The sequence below is a fragment of the Neophocaena asiaeorientalis genome, unplaced genomic scaffold, assembly GCF_003031525.2.
Source record: "Neophocaena asiaeorientalis asiaeorientalis breed wild unplaced genomic scaffold, Neophocaena_asiaeorientalis_V1.1 scaffold155, whole genome shotgun sequence".
Classification (NCBI taxonomy): Eukaryota; Metazoa; Chordata; class Mammalia; order Artiodactyla; family Phocoenidae; genus Neophocaena; species Neophocaena asiaeorientalis.
In genome coordinates, this window is record NW_020173040.1 from 3,824,877 (window position 1) to 3,851,523 (window position 26,647).

Sequence of the window (26,647 nt, forward strand, 5' to 3'; positions counted from 1 at the left end):
TTGAGAATGTCAGATAATGCTATACTTTTTTATTGTAACTTCTGAACGACAAGTAGAACTAGATGTTATACCTGTCTTCCATAACCACAAGCTCAACGTGCACACACTACTCACCACTCAACATCTAATCATCCATGAATTTAAGACCAACCACTTTCCCATACATTGTGCATTCCATACATACATCTGTGATCCCTGAAATTCATCTGATACTTGTTTCTCTTTGGGAGTCTGACCAAAAACCTGATATGCCTCTAACTAAGCACAATCTCTGAGATCTATATTCCTTTCCCTTTCCTTTTCTTTTCAACTCATTCATGTTGTTTTATAAGTACATTTAGTTCATGAAGTAGTTTTCCCAACTGGACCATAAATTTCATGGCAGTGGGTTTCTATTCATTTGGTATATTCTTCTAGGACCTGCTGTGGTATCCTAGTACGTGACAGATAACTACAAATTCACTGCCCTTTCCATGTTTACTGATTTAAAAAAAAATTCATCTATCTATGCATCCACTAGATCAGCCACCAAATTTTCCACAGAACTTCTTGTTCATACATCTAGCACTAGCACCCAAAATACTGGCCCATAAGGAACTTGAGCTGCTCCAGAAGAGCAAAAATTCTGAGGTAAAAACTCCTTAACCTTAAACAGTTTGCTCTAAAAAACTCTCTGTAACATCCTTAGGAATCACTTTGTCCCAGATATGTAGCCATGCACAGCTGTCAGGTGTACTTGGTGCATCCATTCTTACGCACACACACACCGAGTACTCAATTACCCTGTTTTAGAACAGGAATAATTTATTTCTATGAATATGATTTTAATAATATTCCGTAAGTACTTAGTAATCAAAGTTTTCTCCAAATCAGGAAAAAAACCAAAGTAATTAGCAAATATTTTATGTGTGTGTATATATATATACACACACATATAATTTTTAAAAATCTCTTTCTGTGATTAGACTTAACTTTTAAGTGATGGAAGCAATGAAGAACTCAATGCCAAAGCACATTTTGATAAGGCTTTTTCAGGGCAATTAATTTAGTTTCTTGAGAACAGAAGTCACACTTGCTCCAGTTCCACAAGGACTCCACCACAGTCTTTAGGATGGAGAAAAATCACTGGTTTTCCGTGTGCTCCTATTTTGGCCTCTTCACTTAGAATACGAATCTTCTTTTCTTTCAAATCCATCACAGCTGCATTTATATTATCCACCTTGAGAAAAGGAAATAAATAAGAACACATTTGAGGTCATAAAAATACCAAATTATAATATCGTAAGGCTTAGAAGAAACTGAGAGCTCTCTGCCTTTGGGCAGAGCCATTCTTAAACCAGCACAGAAATAAGCTTAATACTTCTAGACAAGGAAAAGAAGTTGCTAAATTTTCCTAGGTAAGCAAGAACAATGCTTAAGAATTTTCACCATTAGCAAACATTTCTTACAACCTAAATAATGTATGCTACACTTCATAGCATGTTCGTCTAGCAGTATTGTTGACGATACTGCATAAATTGTTTTTCCTAAGAGCCTTGGGTTCTTCATTTATAAGAGGGACATGAGGCCTGCCATATAAATGGCCAAGAGATTAAAATAACAGATAAGAAGCTTTGAGCACAGTTTATAGAAGGTACTCAGCAAATATGAGTGCTTCCCTGATCTCCAAACCTCTCACCTGACAAACTGTCTGGTTATTACTTTTGAGATTAGAACTTCATATACATGAAAATCACTATTAAACTGTCACCAAAATGTTTTTCTCCATTCTAAAAAAATGCATACATTTATAATTTTGCAAGTCTCTTCTAAAACATTTCTATTTTCTTCATACTTATTAGCAGTCTAGGAAAGGAGCAAATCTGTTTCTAAATACCTGATGGAAGAGTAATTCTCCTCTGTCTTGGAAAATCATCCTCCTAGACTTGGAACCCAGTAAGTGGATAGAAAGGGATAGTAAGAATCCCTGTATTCCTAGGCAGTCATACATCACCCTGGAGTTTAATGATCTAATAGCATTACAAACAATAATAAAAAAAAAATCCAGAGAGAATAACACCCATGTACCCAAATATAGATTTAACAAATGTTCATATTTATACAATCTTACTTTCAAAGAGCCCAGGATTACATACTGGATTCTAAAACTGGTCAAACCACTGATAAGGATACTAAATGTTACTATAAATAAACTATAATTTCTTCAGAGTACATTCTACTTGTACATTCCTGACAATGTTTCTTTTTAAACCTGATAGCTATTTCAAAGTCATGCCCAGACTATGATGGTCATTTCATGCTATTTTGAAATAGCTGGTCTAGTCTCAGCTTTCTCAGAACAGTTGGATTCCTGATAGCTTCCCCTTTTGTATCTGCGTATAATGAATTTCATTCTACTGAATTTGACTTCTTTTTCCATTTTCCCAAAGTTAGTCTAAATTCAGTCTTTCCATTTAAAGATAAGTTAAAAATACAAAAAAAAAAATTATACAGTACATGAAAATTTAAACATACAGGTAGAGCTAAGAACCCCTTGACTACCACTAATAATACTTCCTGCTCCAGAGGTAACTACTGTCCTCAGTTTGATGTATGCTCTTCCAAATCTTAAAATATATTATAATCCTTACATATGTATGAAGTAGTAAAGAATCTGGTTTTGTCTACGAGGGATCTGGCCTTGACTTCTGGGAGATAATTTTTGTAACCTTGATAGGAGTGTCTTTGCCCTTGACTTGTGGGAGATAACCTATATAACCTGATAGGAGAGTCTCTGTTTAGGGTAGAAGCTGACCAATCTGGATCTTAAAGTAGAGCTGGCCATCATAGTCTTAGGGTAGGGGCTGGCCATGCCAGAAACCATGTGATTTAAGGTAGGAGCTATGGGTCACATGATATCAGCTGATCTGGAGACTGAGTTGAACCATGTGGGCAATCAATCAATCGACCATGCCTAAGTAGTAAAGCCCCAAGAAAAACTCAACATTTCAGTTTGTGTGAGCTTCCCTGGTTGGCAATACTCAAGGCATACTGTCACACATCAATGCCAGAATGGTCACGTGTCCTGAGGAAAATGGGAGCTTTGCATTTAGAGCCCTCTGTGTTTCTTCCATTGGCTGTTTTGGTCTGTATCATTTCTCTGTAATAAACCATAAGAATGAGTGTAATAGCTTTCGGGGAGCTCTGTGAGCATTTCTAGGGCGTTATTGAGCATGAGGGTGGTTTTGGAAAACTCTAAATTTGCAGATGATACTGAGTAAGGGTGGTCTTCTGGAGGACCACGTGTCCTCTAAACTTCATAGCTGGCTCTAAACTTCATAGCTGGCTCTGAACTTTGCAGTCTGGCTAACTAACATGTATATCAATTAAAGTTTATATATATACACACACACACATACATTGTGTGTGTGTGCATGTGTGTACAGGGGTACATGATGCTTTCTGTATGCATTATTTGTACTTGCTTTTTTATGTAATATATTTTAGCAATTTTTTCATGTCAGTACATATAGGTCAACAATTTTTAACCTACTACATAGTGTCCTAACTAATTACTTTATAGAAATACGAAAGGTGACCTAATCATTCCCCTACTAATAAACATTTAGGTTATAAGAAGGGAAATCTGGACTCTTCTTAATGGTTAGACAATAACTTGTCCTTCTCTAGTGTTGCCTATTGAACAAAAGAGTTTGGTGACAGTTCATGGACAAGATTCCACTGGCATTTGAAGGCATATGCACATAGCAGGGACTGGTGAAGATAGATAAAAATATGTTAAAGCAATATTAAAAGATATGGAAGACAGATTCAGATATTCTAGCAAAACTGAGCTAAAGAAAGAGAGACCAGATGGAGTGACAACAGCAATATTTGAATAGATAACTGATAATTTTCCATAATTGAAGAAAGACTTGAGTCCTCAAATTAAAAGTGCACCTGAGAATAAAGCAGGATAAATAAAGATAAACCAATACCTATACATATAATAGAGAAACTGAATAACATCAGTGATACAGAGAATATCTTAAGAGCTCTCAGGGAAAAGCAACAACTCCCTACAATTGAACTGAACAAATTCTTACTAGTAGGAACAGAGACCAGAAGATACGGGAGTAATGTCAAAGTACTGAGGTAAAATTATGTCAATCTAGAATTTTAAACTAGCTAAATTATCATTCAAGACCCCTGCTTACACACACACACACACACACATACACACACAAAACTAAATGACAACAAAAAGGCTCAAAGGAGACATACCAACCAGTAGTAATGTGTGCCCATTATTGGGATTTTAATTCAAACACACTATAAAAAGTTATAGAAGAACAAATTTGAATACCTACTAGGTATTTCATGATATTAGAGGATTACCATTAATTTTGTTTTAGGTGCCATTATGAATTTGTATAAATACATAAAAAATGCAATAAACACATACACACAACTAAAATATTTATGGATGAAATTACATAACATCTAGAAATGTCTTCACATTAACATAAGAAAAGGGAAGTGTGATAATGTGATAGAGGGAGTATATATGGAATAAGATTATCCATGAATTGATAACTGTTGAAATTGGGTTTTGGTACATGAGAGTTCATTATATTACTGTCATTTTTTGTGTTTGAAGTTTTCTGTAAGTTAAAAGAATTAAGGCTAACTACTAAACAAATCGACCTAGAATTTGTAATCTCTAAAAAAGCAGAGGAAGAAAGAATTAAAAAAAAAAGTTTCTCAATTCAATAGAAAGGAAAAAAGAAATAAAAACCAAAAAAAGTTAAAAAGTTCAAGTACCTTAGTAGTTATTTTAAATGGAGACAGGTTAAATTTATGAATTATAAAATGAGATTATACGAATATAAAAATTTTTAAATATATTTGTTGATTGAGAGAGATATACTTAAACAAAAAAAAATTTAGCTATATGCTCCTTTTTAGAATATAAATGTCTTCTAGGAATAGACCTAAAGAAAACCACACACACAAGAAAAGAGTAAAGGGATGGATAAAAGATATACCAGGTAAATATTAACCACAAGAAAGTTGATATAGCAACACTAATATCACATAAAACAGAACTTAAAATGAAACATACTAACAGAAGTAAAAACATATACAACCTAAAAACAATCAACCAAGATGATAAAACAATCTTGAATCTTCATGTACCTAACAGTATTGCCTTGAAAAATAGAAAACAAACTAAGCATGCATACCTCTCAGTATCTGACACATCAAGCAGATAAAGATTATTAAGGATAAAGACAAGTTGTAATAGTTCTTTGAATATTCTGGATATGTCCTTTATCAGATATATGATTTGCAAATATTCTCCCCCATTCTATGAGTTGTCGTTACACAAAAGTTTTTAATTTTGATGAAGCTGAACTTATCAACCTTCTTGTTTATCACGAGCTTTTGGTGTCATATCTAAGAAACCACTGCCTAATCCAAGGTCATAAAATGTACACCTATGTTTTTTTCTGAGTTTTATAGTTTTAGCTCTTACGTTTAGGTCTTTGATCCACGTTTGGTTAATTTTTATATGGTATTATATAACTTTCGGGGATTTTTTTTGAAATGCTGTCTTAACCCAGTTTTGAGGCCCTGGTAGAGGCTGGTCAGTTCTCATTCTGGAGCAACTGATTAAGCCTGCATGCCAATCACCTCCCTTATCAGGCTCTCATATCCTGGGGCCAGTATGTGCCCACCTTAGCTGCTGCAGAGACAGGTACCAGACAACTGGGTACAGTCCCTATGCCCCAGAGCCCACAGAATTACTCAAATTAGCTAATCTACAGGGAGCCCATGAAACCTAGCTAAACCCCCTCCACTTGTCCCACTCAGCTACCGTCTACAGCTCCAGTTGCTGTTACCCTGTCCCCAGTACAACCCCATGTGCCCTACCTGGTAGCCTTCTCTCTTTTGGAGCTGTAACAAAGAGTTCTGCCTTTCACCTACCCAAGTGTCACTGTGTTGTGTCCAGATATAAAAAGAATCTTCATATGGTGTGAGGTAAGGGTTCCAATACATTCTTTTGCATGTGGATATCCAGTTGTCCCAATGCCATTTGTTGAAAAGACTATTTTTCCCCCACTGGAGGGTGTTGGTACCCTCATTGCAAATCAAGTATGAGGGTTTATGTCTGACTCTTAATTCTAGAGTAGTCCATTGATCTCTGTTTCTATCCTTATGCTAGTACCACACCATTTTGATTACCTTTGATGGTAGTAAGTTTTAAAGTCAATAAGTGTGAATCCTCCAACTTTGTTTTTCTCTTTCAAGATTGCTTCGGCTATTTGGGATCCCTTGCATTTCTATGTGAATTTCACAATTAGTTTGTCCATTTCTGCAAAGATGCCAGCTGAGAATCTGATAGCAGCTGCACTGAAACCGTAGATTAATTTAGGGAATATTGACGTCTTAACAATACTCAGTCATCTGATCCACGAGCACAGAATATCTTTCCATTTATTCAGGCCTTCTTTAATTTCTTTCAACAATGTTTCATAGTCTTCAGAGTACAATTTTGACAGTTCTCTTGTTAAATTTATTCCTTAGTATTTTGTTCTTTTTGATGCTATTGTAAATGAAATTGCTGTAATTTCATTTTCAGATGTGTCTTGTTTTATTAATCCAGATACATAATATTTGCATTTTAATTAATGTTTAATCCAATGAAACTTAATGTAATACTCATATAGTTAAATTGAAGTCTATCATCTTACTTTTTTTCTGTCTCATTAATACGTTGTTCCTCCTCTCCTGACCTCTTGTTTAAACATGTATTTTCGTAGTGTTTGATTTTATCTCCTTAATTATATTTTAGTTATCTCTTAATTTTCTTATTGATTGATCTAGAGTTTACAATGTATATATTTGATCTCATCTGAGTCTACCACTGCATGTATAATATATGAAACTTACAATAGTATACTTCCAATTGCCCAACTCCCATCCTTTATACTACTGTCATAAATTTTACTTCTATGTTATAAACCCTACAATGCATTTTAAAATTTTCAATTGTCAGTTGTCTCATACATAATTTAAGGTAATAAAAAAGTTATTATTTTAACCTACATATTTACCATTTCTGGTGCTCCTCATTTCTTCTAAAGATCTGAGTTTTTACCTGGTATCATTTCCCTTCATCCTGAAGAACTTCTTTGGTATTTCTTGTAGCACAGGTCTGCTGGGCATAATCTTCTTATTTTTGTTTAATTAAAAATGTTTTCAGTTCACTTTCATTTTTAAAGGATATTTTCATCAAGGTTAGAATTCTAGGGTGACAGGGGGTTATGTTATTTTTTTAAGGAGTATTTTTTTTTTTTTTGGCCATGCCGCGTGGCTTGCAGGATCTTAGTTCCCCGACCAGGGATCGAACCCATGCCCTTGGCAATGAAAGCACAGAATCCTTACCACTGGACCGCCAGGGAAGTCCCAAAGACTATTTTTTTTGAGCAGTTTTAAGTTCACAGCAGAATTGAGAAGTAGAGAGTTCCCACACAATCCCTGCCCCAAGAGCAGGCACAGCCTCCATCATTATCAGCATCCCCCACCAGATGGTACATTTGCTACAACTGATGAACCTACACTGACACGGCGTTATCACCCAAAGTGCACAGTCTACCTTAGGGATCACTATTGGTGTTGTACATTCTACGGGTTTGGACAAATGTATAATGACATGTATCCATTATTTTGGTATCATACAGAGTACTTTCACGGCCCTAAAAATCCTCTCTGCTCTGCCTAGTCATCATTTCTCCCCACCCTCACAACCCCTGATCTTTTCACTGTCTCCATAGTTTTGCCTTTTCCAGAATGCCATATAGTTGGAATCATACAATATACAGTCTTTACAGATTGGCTTTTTTCACTCAGTAATATATGCATTTAAGATCCCTCTGTGTCCTTTCATGGCTTGATAGCTCATTTCTTTTTAGTGCTAAAAATATTCCACTGTCTGGATGTACCAGCTTATTTATCCACTCACCTACTGAAGGATCAGAGCAGCCCAAAGTCTAGGATCAATTTTCCTCACAACTAATGCAAAGCTATTCTGAATACTCTACCCAATGTCTCATGAATTACAAGGTCTCTCCACTATGGTTGGTAAGAACATGGCTTTTTCATCAATCGCTGTGTAAGGACTGTCCCCTCTAATCCTTTCAAGGAGTTCTATTCCCAGCTTCAGGCAGCATCCTCACACACATGCACTGTTCACTATTCAGATGAAGAGCTGAGAGGCGTTGCTGACCTCTGGAGAATACCCTCCATGCAGCTCTCTCCTTTCCAGTCCTTTATATGGCAAACTCAGATCACCACGGCCTCCCCATCCTTTCTGCTCCCACCTCCTCAACGCAGGGAGGCTGCTGAACTTCACTTGGATCCTCCCTTCCTGCACTGCAGCCTGGAAACACTCTCTCCAGCCAGTAAGCTGGGAAACTGTAGGGTTACCTTGGTTGTCTTCTTTCTCTGAGAAATCAATGTGTTGTGCTGCCAGATGTCCAATGCCAAAAATTGTTATTTCATATATTTTGTCTAAATTTTTTTCTTCGAGGCTAAAGGATAAATCTGGTCTCTGTTACACCATCTTGGCTGGATTTATTGACAGAATTCTAAATTGGCAGTTTCTTTTCAGTACCTAAAAAATGTCACTACATATTGCGTCATTTCATAACTTCTGTTGTCTTGTTTTTCTCTGACTGCTTTTAAGATTTTCTTTTATCCTTGGTTCTCAACATGACTGTGGGGCGCTCAGGTGGTGTCATTTGTATTTGCCCTGCTTCGGGTTGCTGGGCTTGAATCTGTGGGTTGATGTCTTACCTCTGATTGGTAATGTCCTTGTCGACTATTTCTTCAATGATTGCTTCTGTTCTATTTTCTCTCTTCTCTCTTTCTGGGGCTCCAAGTATACTCTGCTAAAACTTTTGACCATGCTCTACAACTCTCTTATGCTCTATTCTGTTTTTTTGTTCCTTCTGTATTTTTTCCTCTTGATTTTAGACTCTGGCCTCTGGAACCTGCGGACAAATTTGTATTGTTTTAAGCCACCAAGTTTGTGGTAACTTATTACGGCAGCCCTAGGAAATTAATACAATCACTATATATCCATACGGAAATTGAACAATTAAGTAAAGGGATGGCACATGGTAGGAGCCAAGTTTCTCCCTATTGGAATGAGGGGTTATAGACAAGCAAGGGAGAAGGCTAGAGTGGTCCATGTGGTAATGGATTAAGGTCAGAGACATCAGTATGAACTCATGAGTTCATGAGCGTGTCAAACAGACATCTTATGAGTTATGGTTGAATATAGGCATGCTTACAGATATATGTATATATACAGCATACACACACATAGGTCATTGCTCTGTTAGCTGAGAAGGCCTAGAAGCAATGACACCCCAGTGGCAACAAGCACATCTTGAGCCCAGATCTTGGTTTCTAACACCATTCTCTAGTGAAAGAAGCCAGGGCTTCTTGGGGAGATGGCCAGTTCAAGATTAGCAGAGGGAACACAGATGATGTGTCTGGAGCATCTTGCAGTGCCAGAAAATAAGGAAGCATGGGAGGAAAAATAAAAAAGATAGGGTACGTCAAAGGGACACAGGAGTCAACCAAAATGCCCTACTGGCAAAGCTGGAACAATTTGAGCAACAAAATAAAGTAGTATTGGATTACAGTCTAAAGTATAAAATAAATGTGTAGAACTCATTAATAATATAAAATAAATGACTGAATAAATAAGTGATTGAAGAATAAATGACTGAATAAATAAATGGGGGGAAACAGAGAAATCTTCCATACAGAAAAATTCCAAATAATTTACAGAATGATCAAGGAGCATAACTCTCCATTCCTTCAGTTTTGGCTTCACACTGTGACTTCCTCCTAAAGATTATAATATGGAGAAAAAGAAAAAAAATCGTATCTTTACAGTGGAGAAACGTGATGACACTTCTTTAGCCGGGAGCTCGAGGCCAACATCAGCAGTGATAAGTCATGTGGATAGTATGTACCCCTGACATGATGTAATGCGAATGGCACTTTACCTTTGTGGTCTTCCTCCCCAAAATCAATAACCCTAGTCTAATCACGAGAAAAACATCAGACAAATCTCAACTGAGGGACATTCTATAAAAAAAAAAACCAACCAGTAATCCTCAAACATATCTAGGCCATCCAGAACAAGTAATGTCTAAGAAAATGTCACAGGCACGAGGAGCCTAAAAAGACATGATAACTAAACGTAATGTGGTACCTGGATGGGATCCTGGAACAGAAAAAGGACACTGGAGGACACTGGGTAAAAACTAAGAAAATCTGAATGAAGTATACGTTTTAGTTAATAATAATGTATCGATTTGGCTCATTAATTGTGACAAATGTACTGCACTAGTAAGATGTTAATAATATTTTTTTTAAAAAGAACCTAAAGAGATTAACAACATTTGTAATAAGTGGATCTTGTTTGGGTCCTGATTAGAACACATCAACTATAAGGACATTCGTGAATCAATCTAGTAAATGTGATTTATAACTGTGTATATGATGGTGACAAAAGATGTATTTTTGTCAATTTTGATCAATATGATAACGTCATTGTGGTTATTTATTTTTTAGAGACACAAACTACATAAAGGTAAAATGACCTGTGAATTACTTTTAAACAGTTTAACAAAGGAAGAAACGATAAAGTGTGACAAGATCTTGAAAACTGTTGAATCTGGGTGATGGGAATATGGGAGTTCACTACATTTTTTTCTACTTCTTGTATGTTTGAAATTTTTCATTATAGAATCATGACTGTTTTCACAGTGCCCTTTTGATAACTTCTACTCTACATATGATCATGGATATTTTCATTATAGAACATTCTACTCAATTATAAATATCCACATTTCTGATATTGCATCTTATAATTTTTTTTTTTTTTTGGCTGCATTGGGTCTTCATTGCTGTGCGTGGGCTTTCTCTAGTTCCGGCGAACGGGGGCTACTCTTCGTTGCCGTGCGCGGGCTTTTCATTGTGGTGGCTTCTTTTGTTGTGGAGCATGAGCTCTAGGCATGCACGGGCTTCAGTAGTTGCAGCACACGGGCTCAGTAGTTGTGGCTCGTGGGCTCTAGAGCGCAGGTTCAGTAGTTGTGGTGCATGGGCTTAATTGCTCTGTGGCATGTGGGATCTTCCCGGACCAGGGATCGAACCCGTGTCCCCTGCATTGTCAGGCAATTCTTAACCACTGCGCCACCAGGGAAGTCCCCTGATAGTGCATCTTAATTTTTAGTATACTGCTTCTTCAGTATCCCTTAGTCCAAGAAATACTTCTAAGATTTAATAACTTAGATTTTGGGGGGAAATGCCTAATTGACATTGTACTAGCGTTTATTTCTATTTCTGTTACTATTTCTATCATTGACTTTGATTTTAAAGATCTTGTATCATGTCCATCCTTCTGTTTAGAGTACTGCCATAAAATTAACAATTTTCTAAGACTGCTCCTAATGTGCTGTTTGGCGATGATAAAAAGAATGAAATAAAAACGTTTTAATTTTTCTGAATTGAAAGTAGATGCATTATCTACTCTAAGGGTATAAAGAATGCTTAGAAAAAATGCGAAGTAATTTGATTTGGGAAATTAAGTCTGTCCCCCTAAGTAATAAAAATAACATAGTCAATAATAACCCATCTAAAAAAATCTGCTTTTATAGTCCTTTGCACAATTACAACTGTGTATCATATAGCTCTGTAAGACCTTAAATGTCATTGGTGAATATCTGGGCTATTCATTTCAACTTCTTATCAGTTTTGGGGGGTATGGTAGGGTGGGGACAGGCAGCAGGGGGTATTGTATCTGTGTCTGGGAATTTATTTTGATTTTCTCCTGTAATTTGGAAATTAAGAGTGACAGTACTCCACATAAAAAAAAGTTTGGATTCTCACAATCAGAATTCAGAACCTTCAGGTAAAGCTTATGCTCTCTTTGGTCCTCAGCTGTCTCATCTGAAAATGGCAATGCAATCTTGTTTGTTGAAAGACACGAAGTTGGACTAAATAACATCTTTTTAAAAACCTTAAGATATGTAATTCACAGTGACCAAAATTTATGAACAAGAATAATGTGCTACTTTTAATGGCGCATATTTTGATTAATCTTAAAAATATAGGCTTTTTATTTTATATAAAATTATAATAGTGCTTATTGATACCAATAATGAATGAATTTAATCTTCAAACTGATATAAATCCATGGAAGTTAAAATTAAAAGTCTGAATAAAACATTTCTGTTTCAACTGTCTTTTCCCAAAAAACAAATAACTAAGTGAATTATGCAAACCTAACACTGTTCTCACTTTGTATCGTGTTCAGAAGGTTCCTGTGTAGTCCTGGGGATTATTTCAGAAGGGCACACATTGGCTTCCATACTTGCTATGTGGTCTGGTGGTGGCTATATAGAAAGTTTCCCAAATGCTGCTCTGAAATTTTCACCAGTTGATAATAAAACATTAAAAAAACTAAATATCTTAATTGACAGAACTCTTTTATTCCAAGAGGATTTCTCCTTTTTCTTCTCCTCTGTTTATTCTTGGTAATAAAATGCCCTTTCTCTTCCAAAATGATGTTGGCAAGAGACAGAATTTTTAAAATTTTTCCTTATTGAATAACAGAGAAAGTTAAAAAACCTGATCAAACCGCCCACTTCTTTTGTTCTCTGGAAATGTAATCATTCTACAAAAGCCCCACGTCTGGGGACTGGTGATACACAGATCACTTGTAGAGCTTAGCAATTCCCTAGGGTTTACTGTAAAGCCGAAATGAGAATGGAGTTTTTCAAAAAGTAGAATTTTCTCTCTTCTTCATTGGAGAACAGACATTTCCCAGCACGCAGGAAATAAGTTACCTTGCTAGTCTCTCACTTTAAAGTTTTTTTCTTTCATAATCTAACATCCTTTGTGTATTTATACCACCATCTCCGACACTGGGGAGCTATACCCACTCACCTGATACACCTCCCCGGAACCAGTCCTTACCCTGTTGCTGCCCCTCCCTCAGCAACGCTCGCTTCACCCCACGTGTCCTCCCCCTACCCCATCTGGTTGCTTCCTCACCCCACCTAAGCTCCCATTCGCTGGGCCTGGGCCCCTGCATCAGGGCCTCCCACCCCACTCCCCATACTCAAGTCCTCGCCACCTTGCTTGGGTCCCCCCCTCCTGCACAGAGTGGCCCCAACGTGTGTACACCTTCCTCACCCTGCTCAGGCCCTGACTGCCCATAGCGGCCACCCCATCCGCAAGCCCGCTTGGCTTCACCTCCCCATGAGTCATCGTCTCCCACGGCATTGACACACTCCACACACAGCTCAGGCCCTGCCTCCCCACACCAGGTGCCCCCTGCACGTGCATGCACGCGCGCACACGTTCTGCTCAGGCTCTCACACCCTATGCTCCCAACATGCTTGGGACCCCACTCCCTGCATTGGGCTGGCCCCCAGCACTGCTGCCCTTCTCACTCTGACGCCCCAAGCCTGGTGGCATCCTCTGCTCAGACTTGGACACCCTGCGCTGGAGGCTCCCTACGCGTGGGTACCCTACTCGGCCTCCAGCTTTCCCACAGCAGGCAGCTCTGCTCGAGGGGGCCCCTCATCCCACGTGGCCCCGCACCCCGCTCTGGGCTCCCCCGCTCTCCCCAGCAGCGTGCACTAGTGTTTGGCTCTGCTCTACCTAAAGTCTCCAGGATGGCACGAAGGGAGGGGAAGAAGGGGAAGGGGCCACAACTGTTTTTAATAGTATTTATTTTCCCTTTTGTTTTGGCAACTAGAAGGAAATATTTGACAGAATGAGTGGGTACACTAATCTTACCTTGAGTTTTCTCTTGATTCATTTTCCTTTGTTCTAACTTGCACTGTTACTTAGGTTTATCCTTTAGTATCTCATAGGCTGTATTTTGGCCAGTCACCTCTAATCCTCTGTGGGAAGTGCAGGGCACACATAAAAACGTGAAGCAGCGGGCAATCCTGAGAGGACCGCGACTTTTTTGTGTAGCTACACATCCCGGCACCTAATGCAGTGAAAGTCACAGTGACCCTGAAAACGCTTAATGACCAGGAACATAACAGACAAAGACACCAACCAAACAGAACAGAAGGCACCTTATCCAGGGTCCTGGAGGACCCCCGCTGTGCTGAGTAGTAAGCCTTCAGTCGCTGAACTGTGTGTGTGTGGCGGGGGGAGATGTCTGAGGGGGTCTCAGAGAAGGGTCCTTCTGGAAGGAGGATGTTACTCAGAAGGTTTAGAGCAGCAGCTATTTACCGACCAGCATGGAAGCACTTAAATATTTTTACAACAGTACTAATTTGTTGAATAAGTAAATATTTTCAGTGGCCTTTAAGGTTTTCACTGTGACATACCTTGCTGTCTAAGTTATTTAGCGAAAGCAGGGGTAGTTCTATTCGATACCACAAGCTTCTCCTCAGGGAGAGGCCTGCGAAAGGTCAGAAGCACACATGCATGTCAGCACAGCTGTGCCAGACAACTGAGGCTGCTGGGTGCGCATGTCAGCAAGAAAAAGACGGAACAAGATGACCTCCAAACTTCCTCTAGGGAAAGCCAAACACACATGTATTTATCACCTTCCACCTTTCAAGTACCCCTCTCTTGAGTCTCCTTCTATTCACAAAGGCTAGACAGGTTGCCTCCTCTTGCAGAGGGAATGGTCCTGGTTCCCACTTCTGGCTATTTGAAAATAAAATCGTTCTAGACCTTCTAGAAGTTTCACACACATTCCTTCTGTTTAGAACACATCACTACATGGATGGCTGTAGCACTTGTAAGATGCGGCCATAGCCTCTCAGCTTCTCCTCTCCCCCTGCATCTGGTCAGCCTCGAGGACTTGTTTATGACCAACAGACAGCAGAAGTGCTGCTGTGGGACTTCCGAGGCCAGGACGGAAATGCCACACAGTCCCACAGAGTCTTGGACATTCACTCTGGCCGGTAAGGAGTCAGCAAGTCCACTGCCTGGTAAGAAGTCCGACTGTCCTGAGAAGCGCCCTCAGCTTGTGGAGCTGCAGGGATCACACACATGTGCTCTGCTGGGAGGCCCAGCTGCACACCCGGCGCCCAGCCAGCAGCAGCCACCAGCACGTGAGTGGGACACCCGGCCCGGCGGAGCCTCACTTCCATGTTTGACCGCAGCTGCAGGACAGACCCCAAGCAAGAACTGCCCAGCAGAGCCCTCCCCCAAACTCCCAACCCACAAAATCCCCAGCAAGATACAATAGTTGTCATCACACCCTGAAGTGTAGGGATAACGTATTATGTGGCCACAGAAACTGGAATGACCAAAGAAATATCTTCTGATGAGTTCTATCACCTTTGTACTTCCAGTGGAAGACAATTTCAGACCTCAGTTGTATTAGCAGGAGAGACTAGGTTACACTATGGTAAAATAATTAACTCTGAAATCTCTGCAGGTTCATTCAACAAAAATGTTTTTCCTGTTCAAGGATCGGTGAGGAATTCTGCTCTCTCTGGTGAGTTAGGGAACCAAGCCCCTGCGTGTGGTAACAACTTCATTTCACAGGTTTCCACAGCAGGTGACAATGATTCTCAAATGACTCCACCTTAAAGCATATCTTCATTCAGAAAAAAGTGTCATGCTATCCCTGCAATACCACTTTTAAAAATTACCAACTAGCATAAACTGGTGGCCTCCAGTACCCACTTTCCATTTCCTCCTTTTAATTATACCAGGCCCCAGGTTTTAGCAAGGCATGTAAGTGCCTGACAACAGACTACACTTGAGGTCGAGTGTGCCATGTGACCAAACCAACGACAGGAACAGGAGTGATATGTTTGGTTTCGAGATCACCCCCTGAAGATACCTGCCCTGTATTCTCTCTCTGCCTTTGGTGAGGCCTGGGGCTACCCTGTAAGTCATACATTACTGACAGCAGAGCTGTGCCATCAGCCTGGGACAGCTCATCTTAGACTGAGAATAGAAAAATAACATCTACCCAGTCAAGACATTTTATTTTTTATAGAGAGCAGAGACTCGTGATGGGGTGTGTGGCATACTAATGCAGCAGCTAACTAACCACTCTTCACAACTCCTCCTATCACCTACCTTCATTTTATACTGACAAACATTTTCATTTCCCCCCTTTAATCTGGACTTTTGAATTCACTTTTACATAACTCAACTTCCACTATGTTTTACTTAACTGAACTTCTAACTCGCAGTGGCTTCCTTTGAAGGCCTGGGTTCTCTGATGTAGAACACAGACAGTATAGTGTGGGAGAGAGATGAGTGCATTCAAGGGCTGAGGATCCTGCTTGTCATCCTGGGGAGACTTAGACAAGCCCTCAAGTCCACTGAAACAAAGACTTGCAGCCAAAATTAACACCCTAAAAAAGGGATAAAGGTTAAATATTAGGCCTCGTTTAGCTCCTTTGTCCACTATCTTATGGCTTCCCCACCTGAAATTTTAAACTCAGCTAATCCAATGAAGGCAATCTGGCGCCCTGGCTAACAGTGCAGATCCTGGAATCAGAACAAACCTGGGTTTGAACCCCACCTTTGCCATGTCCTACATATGTGACTGCAGGCAAGTTAACTATTCTAACTACTCGCCTGTCAAATGGGGTTAATATAGCCCTCAAGGGTAGCTACGAGAATTAAATAAGGCACGTCTAGTATTTCGTATCCAGCCAGAGGACACAATGCTGGTAGTTATGATAACCCGATGCCTTTCTATGTGCTCTCCTTCTGCCTAGAATACCTTCCTCCCCTTGTCCACCTGGGGATTCCTTCACATTCATTGTAACTCATGCCCTGCGATACCTTACCGCCTCCTCGGCCTGCCAGGAGCAATCAATCTTTCCTTCGTTGCACAACTAAGAAGACACGTTAATTCTGCTTATCCCAGTGCAGCGTAAGCAGCTGCCCCTCCTGACCGCGGGCACGGCCACGCCTTTCTTACTCACTGCTGAATCCAAGCCCTCCGTGGAGTACACGCGGTAGGTTCTCAAATATATTTGCAATGTAAACCGAATAAATTCTTGGGTTCATGCTGGAACCAAACCCCCCCTCTCTCCTGGATTGGGAATGAGGCCTAACTATGAATTACGTCATTCCTTCTATCAAGAGCCTTGTCCTACCAAAATAATTTAAATTGAAGCATAATTGGTAATGCTGATATTCCAAAAGCAGTTATCTGAACATGAACGTCTACAGATAAAGGCTCTCTAATGAGAATGTTCTTGTCTAACACTTCATGGTTTTTTTCAGGAATTGTTAGCAGATGCAACTGAGAAGATCTGAGAAATCAGTCAGTAATTGAAAATGTATTGCCTTTGTAATAAGGAAGAAGTTATTAGAATTTTAAAGATAGAAAATAATTATAATAATAGGCATGTATATGGAAATTCTTACTTTATAAAGTCTTGTCACTTGTTTCTTCTAATTGCCTTGTGACAGTGAAAGCAGTGTGTTCCTATCGCATGTAAGGTCGTACGTGGTCAATAAATACTACAGCAAAGACGCAAATCTGTTTTGGCCAACTTCAGTGGCCTTTGTATAGTTGAACCCAGACTTCAATAAAACATATTTTCATTATTATTTGCAGTTTTCTAGAGGGAAAGAGAATATACCTATAGATCCATCCTTGAAGAGAACCAATTTTACCATTTCCCTGAAAGAACTTAATGGAATTTTCTGACGACAGCGGCAATATGTAGCCTTCAAAAGTAAAAGACATTTTAAAAGAGATATTTACAATACCAAGGATTAAACTAACTAAAATACCTCAATGCAGATGTGATGCATTCCTCCAGCCTTGTTCTTCTGCAGAAAACCTGCAATTGGACTGTCATTTCCCAGTGGATGAAGCAGCTCCATCTTGGTATTTCCCAGGTTGACAAAAACAACGGATACTCCATGCTCAGGAAGAGGGACCGTCTCACCTACCTGGGCCCCGAGAACGTTCTTATAAAATGCCTTGGCCTTTTCCAAGTCTGGCACTGCTACTGCGACATGATTGAGTCGACCGAGGTTCCATACCGGACCAACCACTTGATGCGAGGACAGGGACATGGAAAAAGTTCTTACTGTTGGAACTGGAGTTTGAAGTCTGGGAAAAAGCCCTGAAAAATGGAGCAGGCATTGAGATCCTTCTTCTGAGAATTGATGCCCTTCTAAAATTAATTTTTGAAAAAACAAAACATAATCATCTATGTAAAAATTATTTACATACCTTTTCTTTTTAATTAGTGAAATTAAATCAGAGTACATAAATGAAAAAACTTATGTCAGAATTACTCACTCTGCTCTGAAACAACTGTCTGGAATTAAAAAGCTAATTCTGAGCTTTCTAAATTCAGGACAAAGGATGACATTTTTCATAATAACATATTTACCAATAACACTTAAAGGATAGCTGCATATCATTAAGGATTATTTGCTATTCTCTGCATTTTATAAAGGGTAAGTTTGAATGTGATAGTGAAACGACATACATTTAATGATGATAGCAAGCAATTTTCTTCTCTACCTACAACCAATTTTTTGTCTTACGTTCTGCAGTAAGTTCATTAAAGTTAGAACCATAAATACCTTTTTTTTGTTTTTATTTTTTTTTTTGCGGTATGCGGGCCTCTCACTGTTGTGGCCTCTCCCGTTGGGGAGCACAGGCTCCGGACGCGCAGGCTCAGCGGCTATGGCTCACAGGCCCAGCCGCTCCGCGGCATGTGGGATCTTCCCGGACCAGGGCACGAACCCGTGTCCCCTGCATCGGCAGGCGGACTCTCAACCACTGCGCCACCAGGGAAGCCCTATAAATACCTTTTAATGTGTACTTTATTTGGATGATTACCAACTAAGGAAAATATCTCATTATTGGGGGAAAAACAAGCAAAGATCAAGAGGGTACTTAAACTTATGAGAGTTTCCTCTGAGCGATTTTTTTAAATTGTTCTTATAATTTTGAAGGATTAGAAGCAGAACTGCTTCTAATGTGAAGAAACCTTTCATTTGGAAACTGAAGCAGCCTGCAATGTGTTCTCCCCATGTACTACTATTTCTTCAGTCCCCAAAATACTGGACTTTAAGAGCCAGGTTCTCCCCAGAATGAAAACGATATACGTGTACGAGGTGTAAATATAATCCTACAAAACTACATCACTTAATAAAAAAGTATGAAACAGCAAATTGAAGAATACATATTTTAAACAAAGGGTTATTAGCTCTTAATGAAATAACACTTTAAATAGTACCTAGTATTACAGAGCTTCAGCTAACATAAAATTAATTCCCCTTTACTAAAATTTTTGATAACAGGGAAATGAAAGTGGCACTACTTGATCTGATTCAAGACCATATACCTTGTGGGGAAGGCAGTCTCCTCAGCTGCAGGAGGATAGGCCTCGGGCGTGGAATGCTTCCTCACCAAGAGATAAAGAGCCCACAGCCTGAGTGGCTCTTATCACCTTGTGGGGACTCTCCCTCTTTCAGAATCAATAAATGCTCCTTTGTCTCTGCTTAGAGCATGACTGTCACAAGGCCAACTCCATTGTCACACCTGTCCTCCACAGGGAGGGGACAGGGTTCCTTGGACTGTGGCAAAGGGGAGCGTGTACAGGCAAATTGTCCTGCTCTGGCCACTAGGAGAGGCCCGCTGGCTGGGGGGGACTGACACCCAATACTGAGGTCATCCAGCTCTGTCTCTTCTCTACGCACTGTCCCACCCGGTCTTGTGTTCTCCTTGGTGACTCTGGTTCTTTGGAATCATTGTGTCATCATGAAATTCAAGTGTACTCCAAACCAGTACACACATACATAAATGTACCATTGAAATCAAATTTTATAAAAAGAATACCTAATCCTTACTAGATGTGATGTGCTCTAATATTTTCTGTTCTATTGTATTTTATTTTAGCTTTTTAAAAAATACTGGTACTATCCACTAAATATCTACCTTGCTGGTTTGTTGTGAAAATTAGATATTTGATGTAAAAAATATACTACTACAGTGCAAGACATTTGTAACAGGTGTACAGTAAATTCAGCCATTCTTATTGTTAATGACACACAGGGACTGTTTGCTGGTTGAGTGGCATGCAGGGTTCTGTGGAGACCAAGAAACCATCTGAAGGGCATGGTGGCAGTGAATTTTAAAAATGCTAACAACCAACAAAACCATCAGTCAGACTGCTCTTCCCTTCCTTCCTTGCATCTCTACTATGTGTGCAATTTGCAATGAAATTTCAATATAGAATGTATCTGTAGTAAAAAAAAAACAAAAAACTGGAGATACAGTCAATGAGCTGTAAAGTGTTGTTTGCTCTGTGAAACTTTAAGAGTACATCAAACAGTGAGTCTGGGCATTTCTGAATTCTCCTTACCAGTGATAACTTTACAAGAGATGGCGCAGCGGGAGGTTCTCTGGCAGGCATTCTATTGCCAGCAATGGAACATATGGCAATGTCAAGGAGTAAATTACAATACGTCCAAGTCCAAGTGAAGGTGAAGCTTTATATCCTATGCCAGTTTGCTTTAGGGACATTCCAAAAACTCTGGCACTGAAAAGGAAGCCCAAGCAACTCATGCTATTAGAAGCCTCACTACAGTCTTTCTCCATAACTTCCTTATCATTTGGAAATGAGAGGAGGGAACAGTTTACAAGAATGACTGATACTTTTTCCTTTTAACAGAACACAAAATCTTCTTTGTATGTTAGGAAAATAGAAAGATAATAACATCTTTATATAATGTAAAAATCAAGATTTTATGGCCATATTTTAGTTGATCTTACTTCTAGAAGTGTAAACTAGTTTGTGAAAGGAAACATCACTTTATTGGTTTTATTTGGTCCCTAAAGCATATATTCTAGGAATAGGACAGAAATAAATATGATGATACTGGTGAGAATTCAATAATTCCACTTCTTTAAAATGAAGGGTAGGGGACTTCCCTGGTGGCGCAGTGGTTAAGAATCCACCTGCCAATGCAGGGGACACGGGTTTGAGCCCTGGTCCGGAAAGACCCCACATGCCGTGGAGCAACTAAGCCACAACTACTGAGCCTGTGCTCTAGAGCCCGCGAGCCACAACTGCTGAAGCCCGCAGGCCTAGAGCCCATGCTCCATAACAAGAGAAGCCACTGCGATGAGAAGCCCACGCACCGCAACAAAGAGTAGCCCCCCCCACCGCAACTAGAGAAAGCCCGCACACACCAACGAAGACCCAACACAGCCAAAAATAAATAAATAAAATAAATAAATTATAAAATGAAGGGTAAATGATATAAAAATGGCCAAAAAGCACATAAGATATTCAACATCATTCGCCATCAGTGAAAAGCAAGTCAAAACAACAATTAGGTATTACTTTACACCCACAAAAAAAAGTGTTAATGAGGAGTCTATGAGTGAAATGTGAAATCCTACAGACCAAGCAAATTGGGGTAAGAAACAGAATAAAGGGGTCACAGTGATATAGATCCTTACAGATACTTTAAAAATTGTGTTGCTGAAAAAAAAAAAAATTGTGTTGCTGAAGAATTTGTTGTGAACTGAACTTTAAAAATATTAGTTTCTCCTTTGACTTTTGCCAACTTTTAAAAGATGTTTTTATTTCAGATTGCACCCCAACTATAGGAATCCACAGCTTTTTAGTTTTAGGTTTCTCTCAGAAAGTACAACAGAACTACATTACTTTGAACTCCATAATGTGCAATTCGTGACTATTCCAAAAAGGATTACTTCCCATGAATAAACTACAATGTATACATATGTGTGAATAAAGGTATGAGATACTTAAAAATAGGAGTGTTAAAAAAAAACAGGATTGTAAAGATGAACAACTAACTTTCACTCACGTCAGGAATCTGATGTACGAGAAATGGATATGTTACCAAATCTGGTATGTAGATTAACTCTAATTTCAACTTTCTTTCAATATTGTTTCTTGCTAAATACTTTTAGTGCCTTGACTTAAAAATAACATTGCATTCCTTTCCATTCAGATTGTTTTTATTTCAGGCCAGGCTTTCTCGACATCGACTCCAAGTAAGAAAAGGTTTAGCTGCAAGGGTCTATACTCAAACACATTAAGGGTACTTACTGTTTAAAGAAATTATATGTTAAATTTGTACATAAAGTGTCATAGAATGTGAATAATCATTTGTAATGAGGTTTTCTTAACAGAAATATTGAGATATTATATTGAGATATAATTTATATACTATAAAGTTTACCCATTTGAAGTGTCCAATTCTGTTTTATGTATATTTGCAAAGTTGTGCAGTCTTCACATAATCTAATTTTAGAACATGTAATAAGTGTTTTTTTAAAACGAATTTATTTATCACTGCGTGGGGTCTTCCTTGCTGCACGTGGGCTTCTCTAGTTGCAGCGGGCGGGGGGTGCACGGGCTTCTCATTGCGGTGGCTTCTCTTGTTGCGGAGTACAGGCTCTAGGTGCACGGGCTTCAGTAGCTGTGGCTCACGGACTCTAGAGCGCAGGCTCAGTAGTTGTGGTGCATGGGCTTAGCTGCTCTGCGGCATGTGGGATCTTCCCGGACCAGGGCTCAAACCCGTGTCCCCTACGTCGGCAGGCGGATTCTTAACCACTGCACCACCAGGGAGGCCCCTGTAATAAGTTTTTAAGTTTGAATTTTTGCACATCTGGTTTGAGGAGACAGACATACTTAGAAAGTCGTTCATCACAAGTGCCTTCAAGTTAGTTTGATAAGAAACCCATTCATTTTCAGCATTCAACCAGAGGCACCATACACGTATTTTCATCCTGTTTAAAACTATGATTAGGAATCATTTTTTACTCATTGCAGTTAGTAAATAGACAACAGTTCTGTTACCCCACTTCCATATGACTCCATCACAGATCTATCCTCACAGTCATGTAACTTGGCCACTCTTGTCTTTAACAGGTTCAGTTTCCATTTTCAAAACTACCTTTTTTCACAAAACCAATCCTTTGCAAGCCAAATTGGAACAAATTGTGTGTGTTTAACCTGATTTGTTTTTCTGAGCTTCTCCTGTTTTTCTGCTAGTTTCATGTTCCTTAAAAGTGGGGTCATAACATAAAATTACCATTTGACCCAGCAACCCATCTCTGGATATATACCCAAAAGAACTGAAAGCAGGAATTTGAAGAGATATTTATATACCCATTTCCTAAGTGTATATTCACAAAAGCCAAAAGGTGGAAATAACCCGTATCCATCAACAGATGAAAAGATAACTAAAATATGGTCTACGCATACAATGGAATATTAGTCAACCTTAAAAAGGAATGAAGTTCTGACATACAACACAACATGGGTGAACCTTGAAAACATTAAGCTAAGGGAAACAAGCCAGTCACAAAAGGATACACATTGTATATAAATTGTATACACATTCCACCTATAACAGGCACCTAGGGTAGTCACACTCAGAGAGAGAAAGTAGAATAGTGGTTACCAGGGGCTAGGGTTTGGGATAATGGGAGAGTTATTGTTGAATGGGTACAGAGAGGTTCAACTTGGAATGATGAAAAAGTTCTGGAGATGATGATGGTTGCACAATATGAAGGTACTTAATGCCTCTGACCTGTATACCTAAATATGGTTAAAACTGTAAATTTTAAGTTAGATATATTCAACCACAATGAAATAAAAAGTGGAGTCATCTAAGGTTCAAGCCTCTAAAATAGGATAGATCAAAGCCAGCCTTTGGAATACACTATTTTCATTTTGCTTTTCCTTTATGCAAAGATGTGCATAAAAGTTACAAAAGAAACATGCATCTTTATTAGTATTCAGTTCTTGCAATACATATATGACTTGGAAGTTATATTCCCTTCCCCTTAATTTCCCCCCAAAAACTACTGAATAAAAGTATTTCTAAAAATACACATGTAAAAATGCCTCTTCTCTAATATTCAAATTATTATTTATATGTTCACCTTCAGGTTTTGTGTGTAAGTATAAGAGGTAGCATGCTTTATGGTTAAGAATGTGGGCTCTTGTGCTAGACTGCTCTGGTTCAAATCTCGATGCTACCATTGGTGTGTACCTTGGGCTAGTTACCCTCTCTGTGCCTCTGTTTCTCATATAGGAAGATAATAGCTACCTCATAATATTGTCATGAGACTAAAACGAATATTACATACAAAAGGTTTAGAAAAGTGCCCGGCACAAAGTACATTATAAATTCCAAGGATTATCATTACTGTCACTTTTAAAAAGGTTACATCAATAACTTGCTTATAAATGTAAGCATCTCTGACTTCTAATGCATTTTACGTTTTTAAAGGAAAAAGGTGATTGTGCACCTGCCCTATACACAGGACTGCTCTTACGTTCAAACTCTTATTTAATAACTAAAGAACTGTTTGTATGTGGAGAATGTTTTGGCACACATAGTGCTCCTGTAGTCACTGTTTCATTTCATCAATCCATAACTTACTACTTTTTATGACAAGGAGATTACTCTTCTTTCACTCTTGAAAATCTACTCGTGTGGGCTCTGATTTTAGAACATTGTTGACAGTATTTCAGTGTTTAGTGACTACTGACATCCTCATGGAATAATGCTGCTGGAAGCTATTATAAGCATAGTATTCTTTTCACTTTTTGATACAGGAATACTGATTTACAATTTTTCCAAGTTGAAATCAGTTGCTTTAGTAACCCTCTAATCCGCCCACACTGCTCATGACTGTTGTTTCATCTTGGGGACTCTAATACCTTATAGAAGTTATTACCCCCAATGCACATATGGCCCAGTCTCTAGGCATTCTCCATACTGCTGGGATCTTTCATGGGTGTAGGACAGATCCCACGGCATAACATCTCGCTGATCTGACCTCTCCCAATAAAGACGCACAGGTTAATTTTGTCATTACTTTTACGCAACAATGCTACCACACAATCTTGCCTATACAAACTGTGATCACAAATTCTGAAGCAAGAGTGTATCATGGGGTGGCCCAGCTCTGCCTATTAGTCTCAATGGCCATAAATTAGAGAGAATAGTAATAGTTCAGTGAGTACTTCAGATTTTTCCCACTTAGAGAAAAAAAAATAGACCTGATTAATTTCCTTGCAGGTCACACTGAGTGGCAAAGCTGGGCCTTAAGCCTAGGTCTGTCTGACAACAAACTTGATGTTGTGCAACCATGATATTTAATTTTCTCATCCCTCTGACATTCTTTACCATTCTTTGGTTCTCAGTTTTTAATATCTTCAGTGTATGTTCTATGAGCAATGTCTATTTTCTCAGAGACAGCTTTCTAAGAGATGAGATGACTGTTTTATGAGTTCTTTTGAAAAGGGCTATTGCAACGGTATGTGAGCTCAGATGCTGCCTTGTATTTTACCAAGGAGAGGAAAGAGGGGCCAGGAGGGCATGTTATTATCAAACCTTGAGTATCACCTATTAATTAGAGATTAATTTTTAATAAGTTGTGCTCAGCCTATTGTTATATTTTTTCCTGTATACATATCACCTCTTTAAACGGATCCACAGCCGAGACAGCTACAACTATTACGGCACATTTTGCGTGGTTCTCATCACTTAGCCCTGGTGACTTGCAATGATAGATGCATAAGACATTTTGTGCCTGGTAAGAAAGACTACAGAGATCAATAAATAAAGAACATGTTCAGTTTGAGACGGGACTTCGAAAGACGACTTGAACTGTCAGTTTGAATAGGTGGAACATACAGCACTTTCTAGGAGAGAAACGTAACATTATTGAAAGTTCATCCCCTTAAACACTTTCTTAAGGTGCTCAGCTGAAGGATTTGTCACGAACGTTCAGGAGTAACGCAGAGACGTCACCACTCGGCACTTCTTTCCTAACAGGGAATTTCAGATTAAGGGAAATAGTTGCCCCTCTGATGAAGGATGAAGAAAAGAAAAAGAGAAAGAGGAGAAAGTAGATGGACTGCGGTGACAGAAAACTTGAGGTTACTTTTTTTAATGGTGGTGTAGAAAACTCAAGGAAACTTCCAAACAGTCTACTGCTTTCTTCCCTGATTTTATACAAAATAAGGAATATCTTAGGCCATGTGGGAAAAAACGCTCCTTCCGTATTCTTTACACAACTGACCTTCCAGAGTTCTCAGCAGGATGCTGGCCGAGCCCAGAGTTCAGCCTGCGTTTTCACAAGGCTTGTCCTTCCTCTGGTTTCTCCCCCGTCTCTCACGGGGTGCGGTAAACACAACCTCACTGTCCCTCTGCCATTTACTGCATTTACTTCTGGTCCAGCCTTGCTGCCCCTTAGCCGGGTGCCCTCGCCTCCGGGGCCACTCAGAGAAGTGGTGACTGTGACACGCAAACACACAAGGAAAACCCCACGCTAACCCAGTCGTGCCTGGAAGGCTGGCTCTCTCTGTCTAAAGGTGCTGACAGCGGCCAAGGAACGCATCTCGAGGGCAGAGCGCAGCAGACCCAGGAGCGCTGGCCACGGAGCGGCCTCCTCTGGCCCTGGCGTCCCGTCCCGCACACCCCACCCTCGGACAGCCCCGAGCCCGGAGTATTCACCTACGGCGCTCGCAACGGCCGCCTTCAGCACACGCGCCATCTTGGAAAGCGTTAGCTAATTCCCGACGTACACCTGCGTCGAAAGGGC

At 39.5% G+C, this 26,647-nt stretch overlaps 1 protein-coding gene across 1 annotated transcript; it reads right to left on the reverse strand.

The window, feature by feature from the left end:
- On the reverse strand, positions 1-26,626 carry MCEE (methylmalonyl-CoA epimerase). The gene is made up of 3 exons (XM_024742814.1): positions 26,560-26,626; positions 17,818-18,155; positions 1-1,219 (listed from the first exon to the last, which is right to left on the reverse strand). The coding sequence occupies exons 1-3, from the start codon at positions 26,597-26,599 to the stop codon at positions 1,067-1,069; spliced, it is 531 nt and encodes a 176-aa protein (XP_024598582.1). The 5' UTR covers positions 26,600-26,626; the 3' UTR covers positions 1-1,066.
- Between the last annotated feature and the right edge of the window lie 21 nt (positions 26,627-26,647).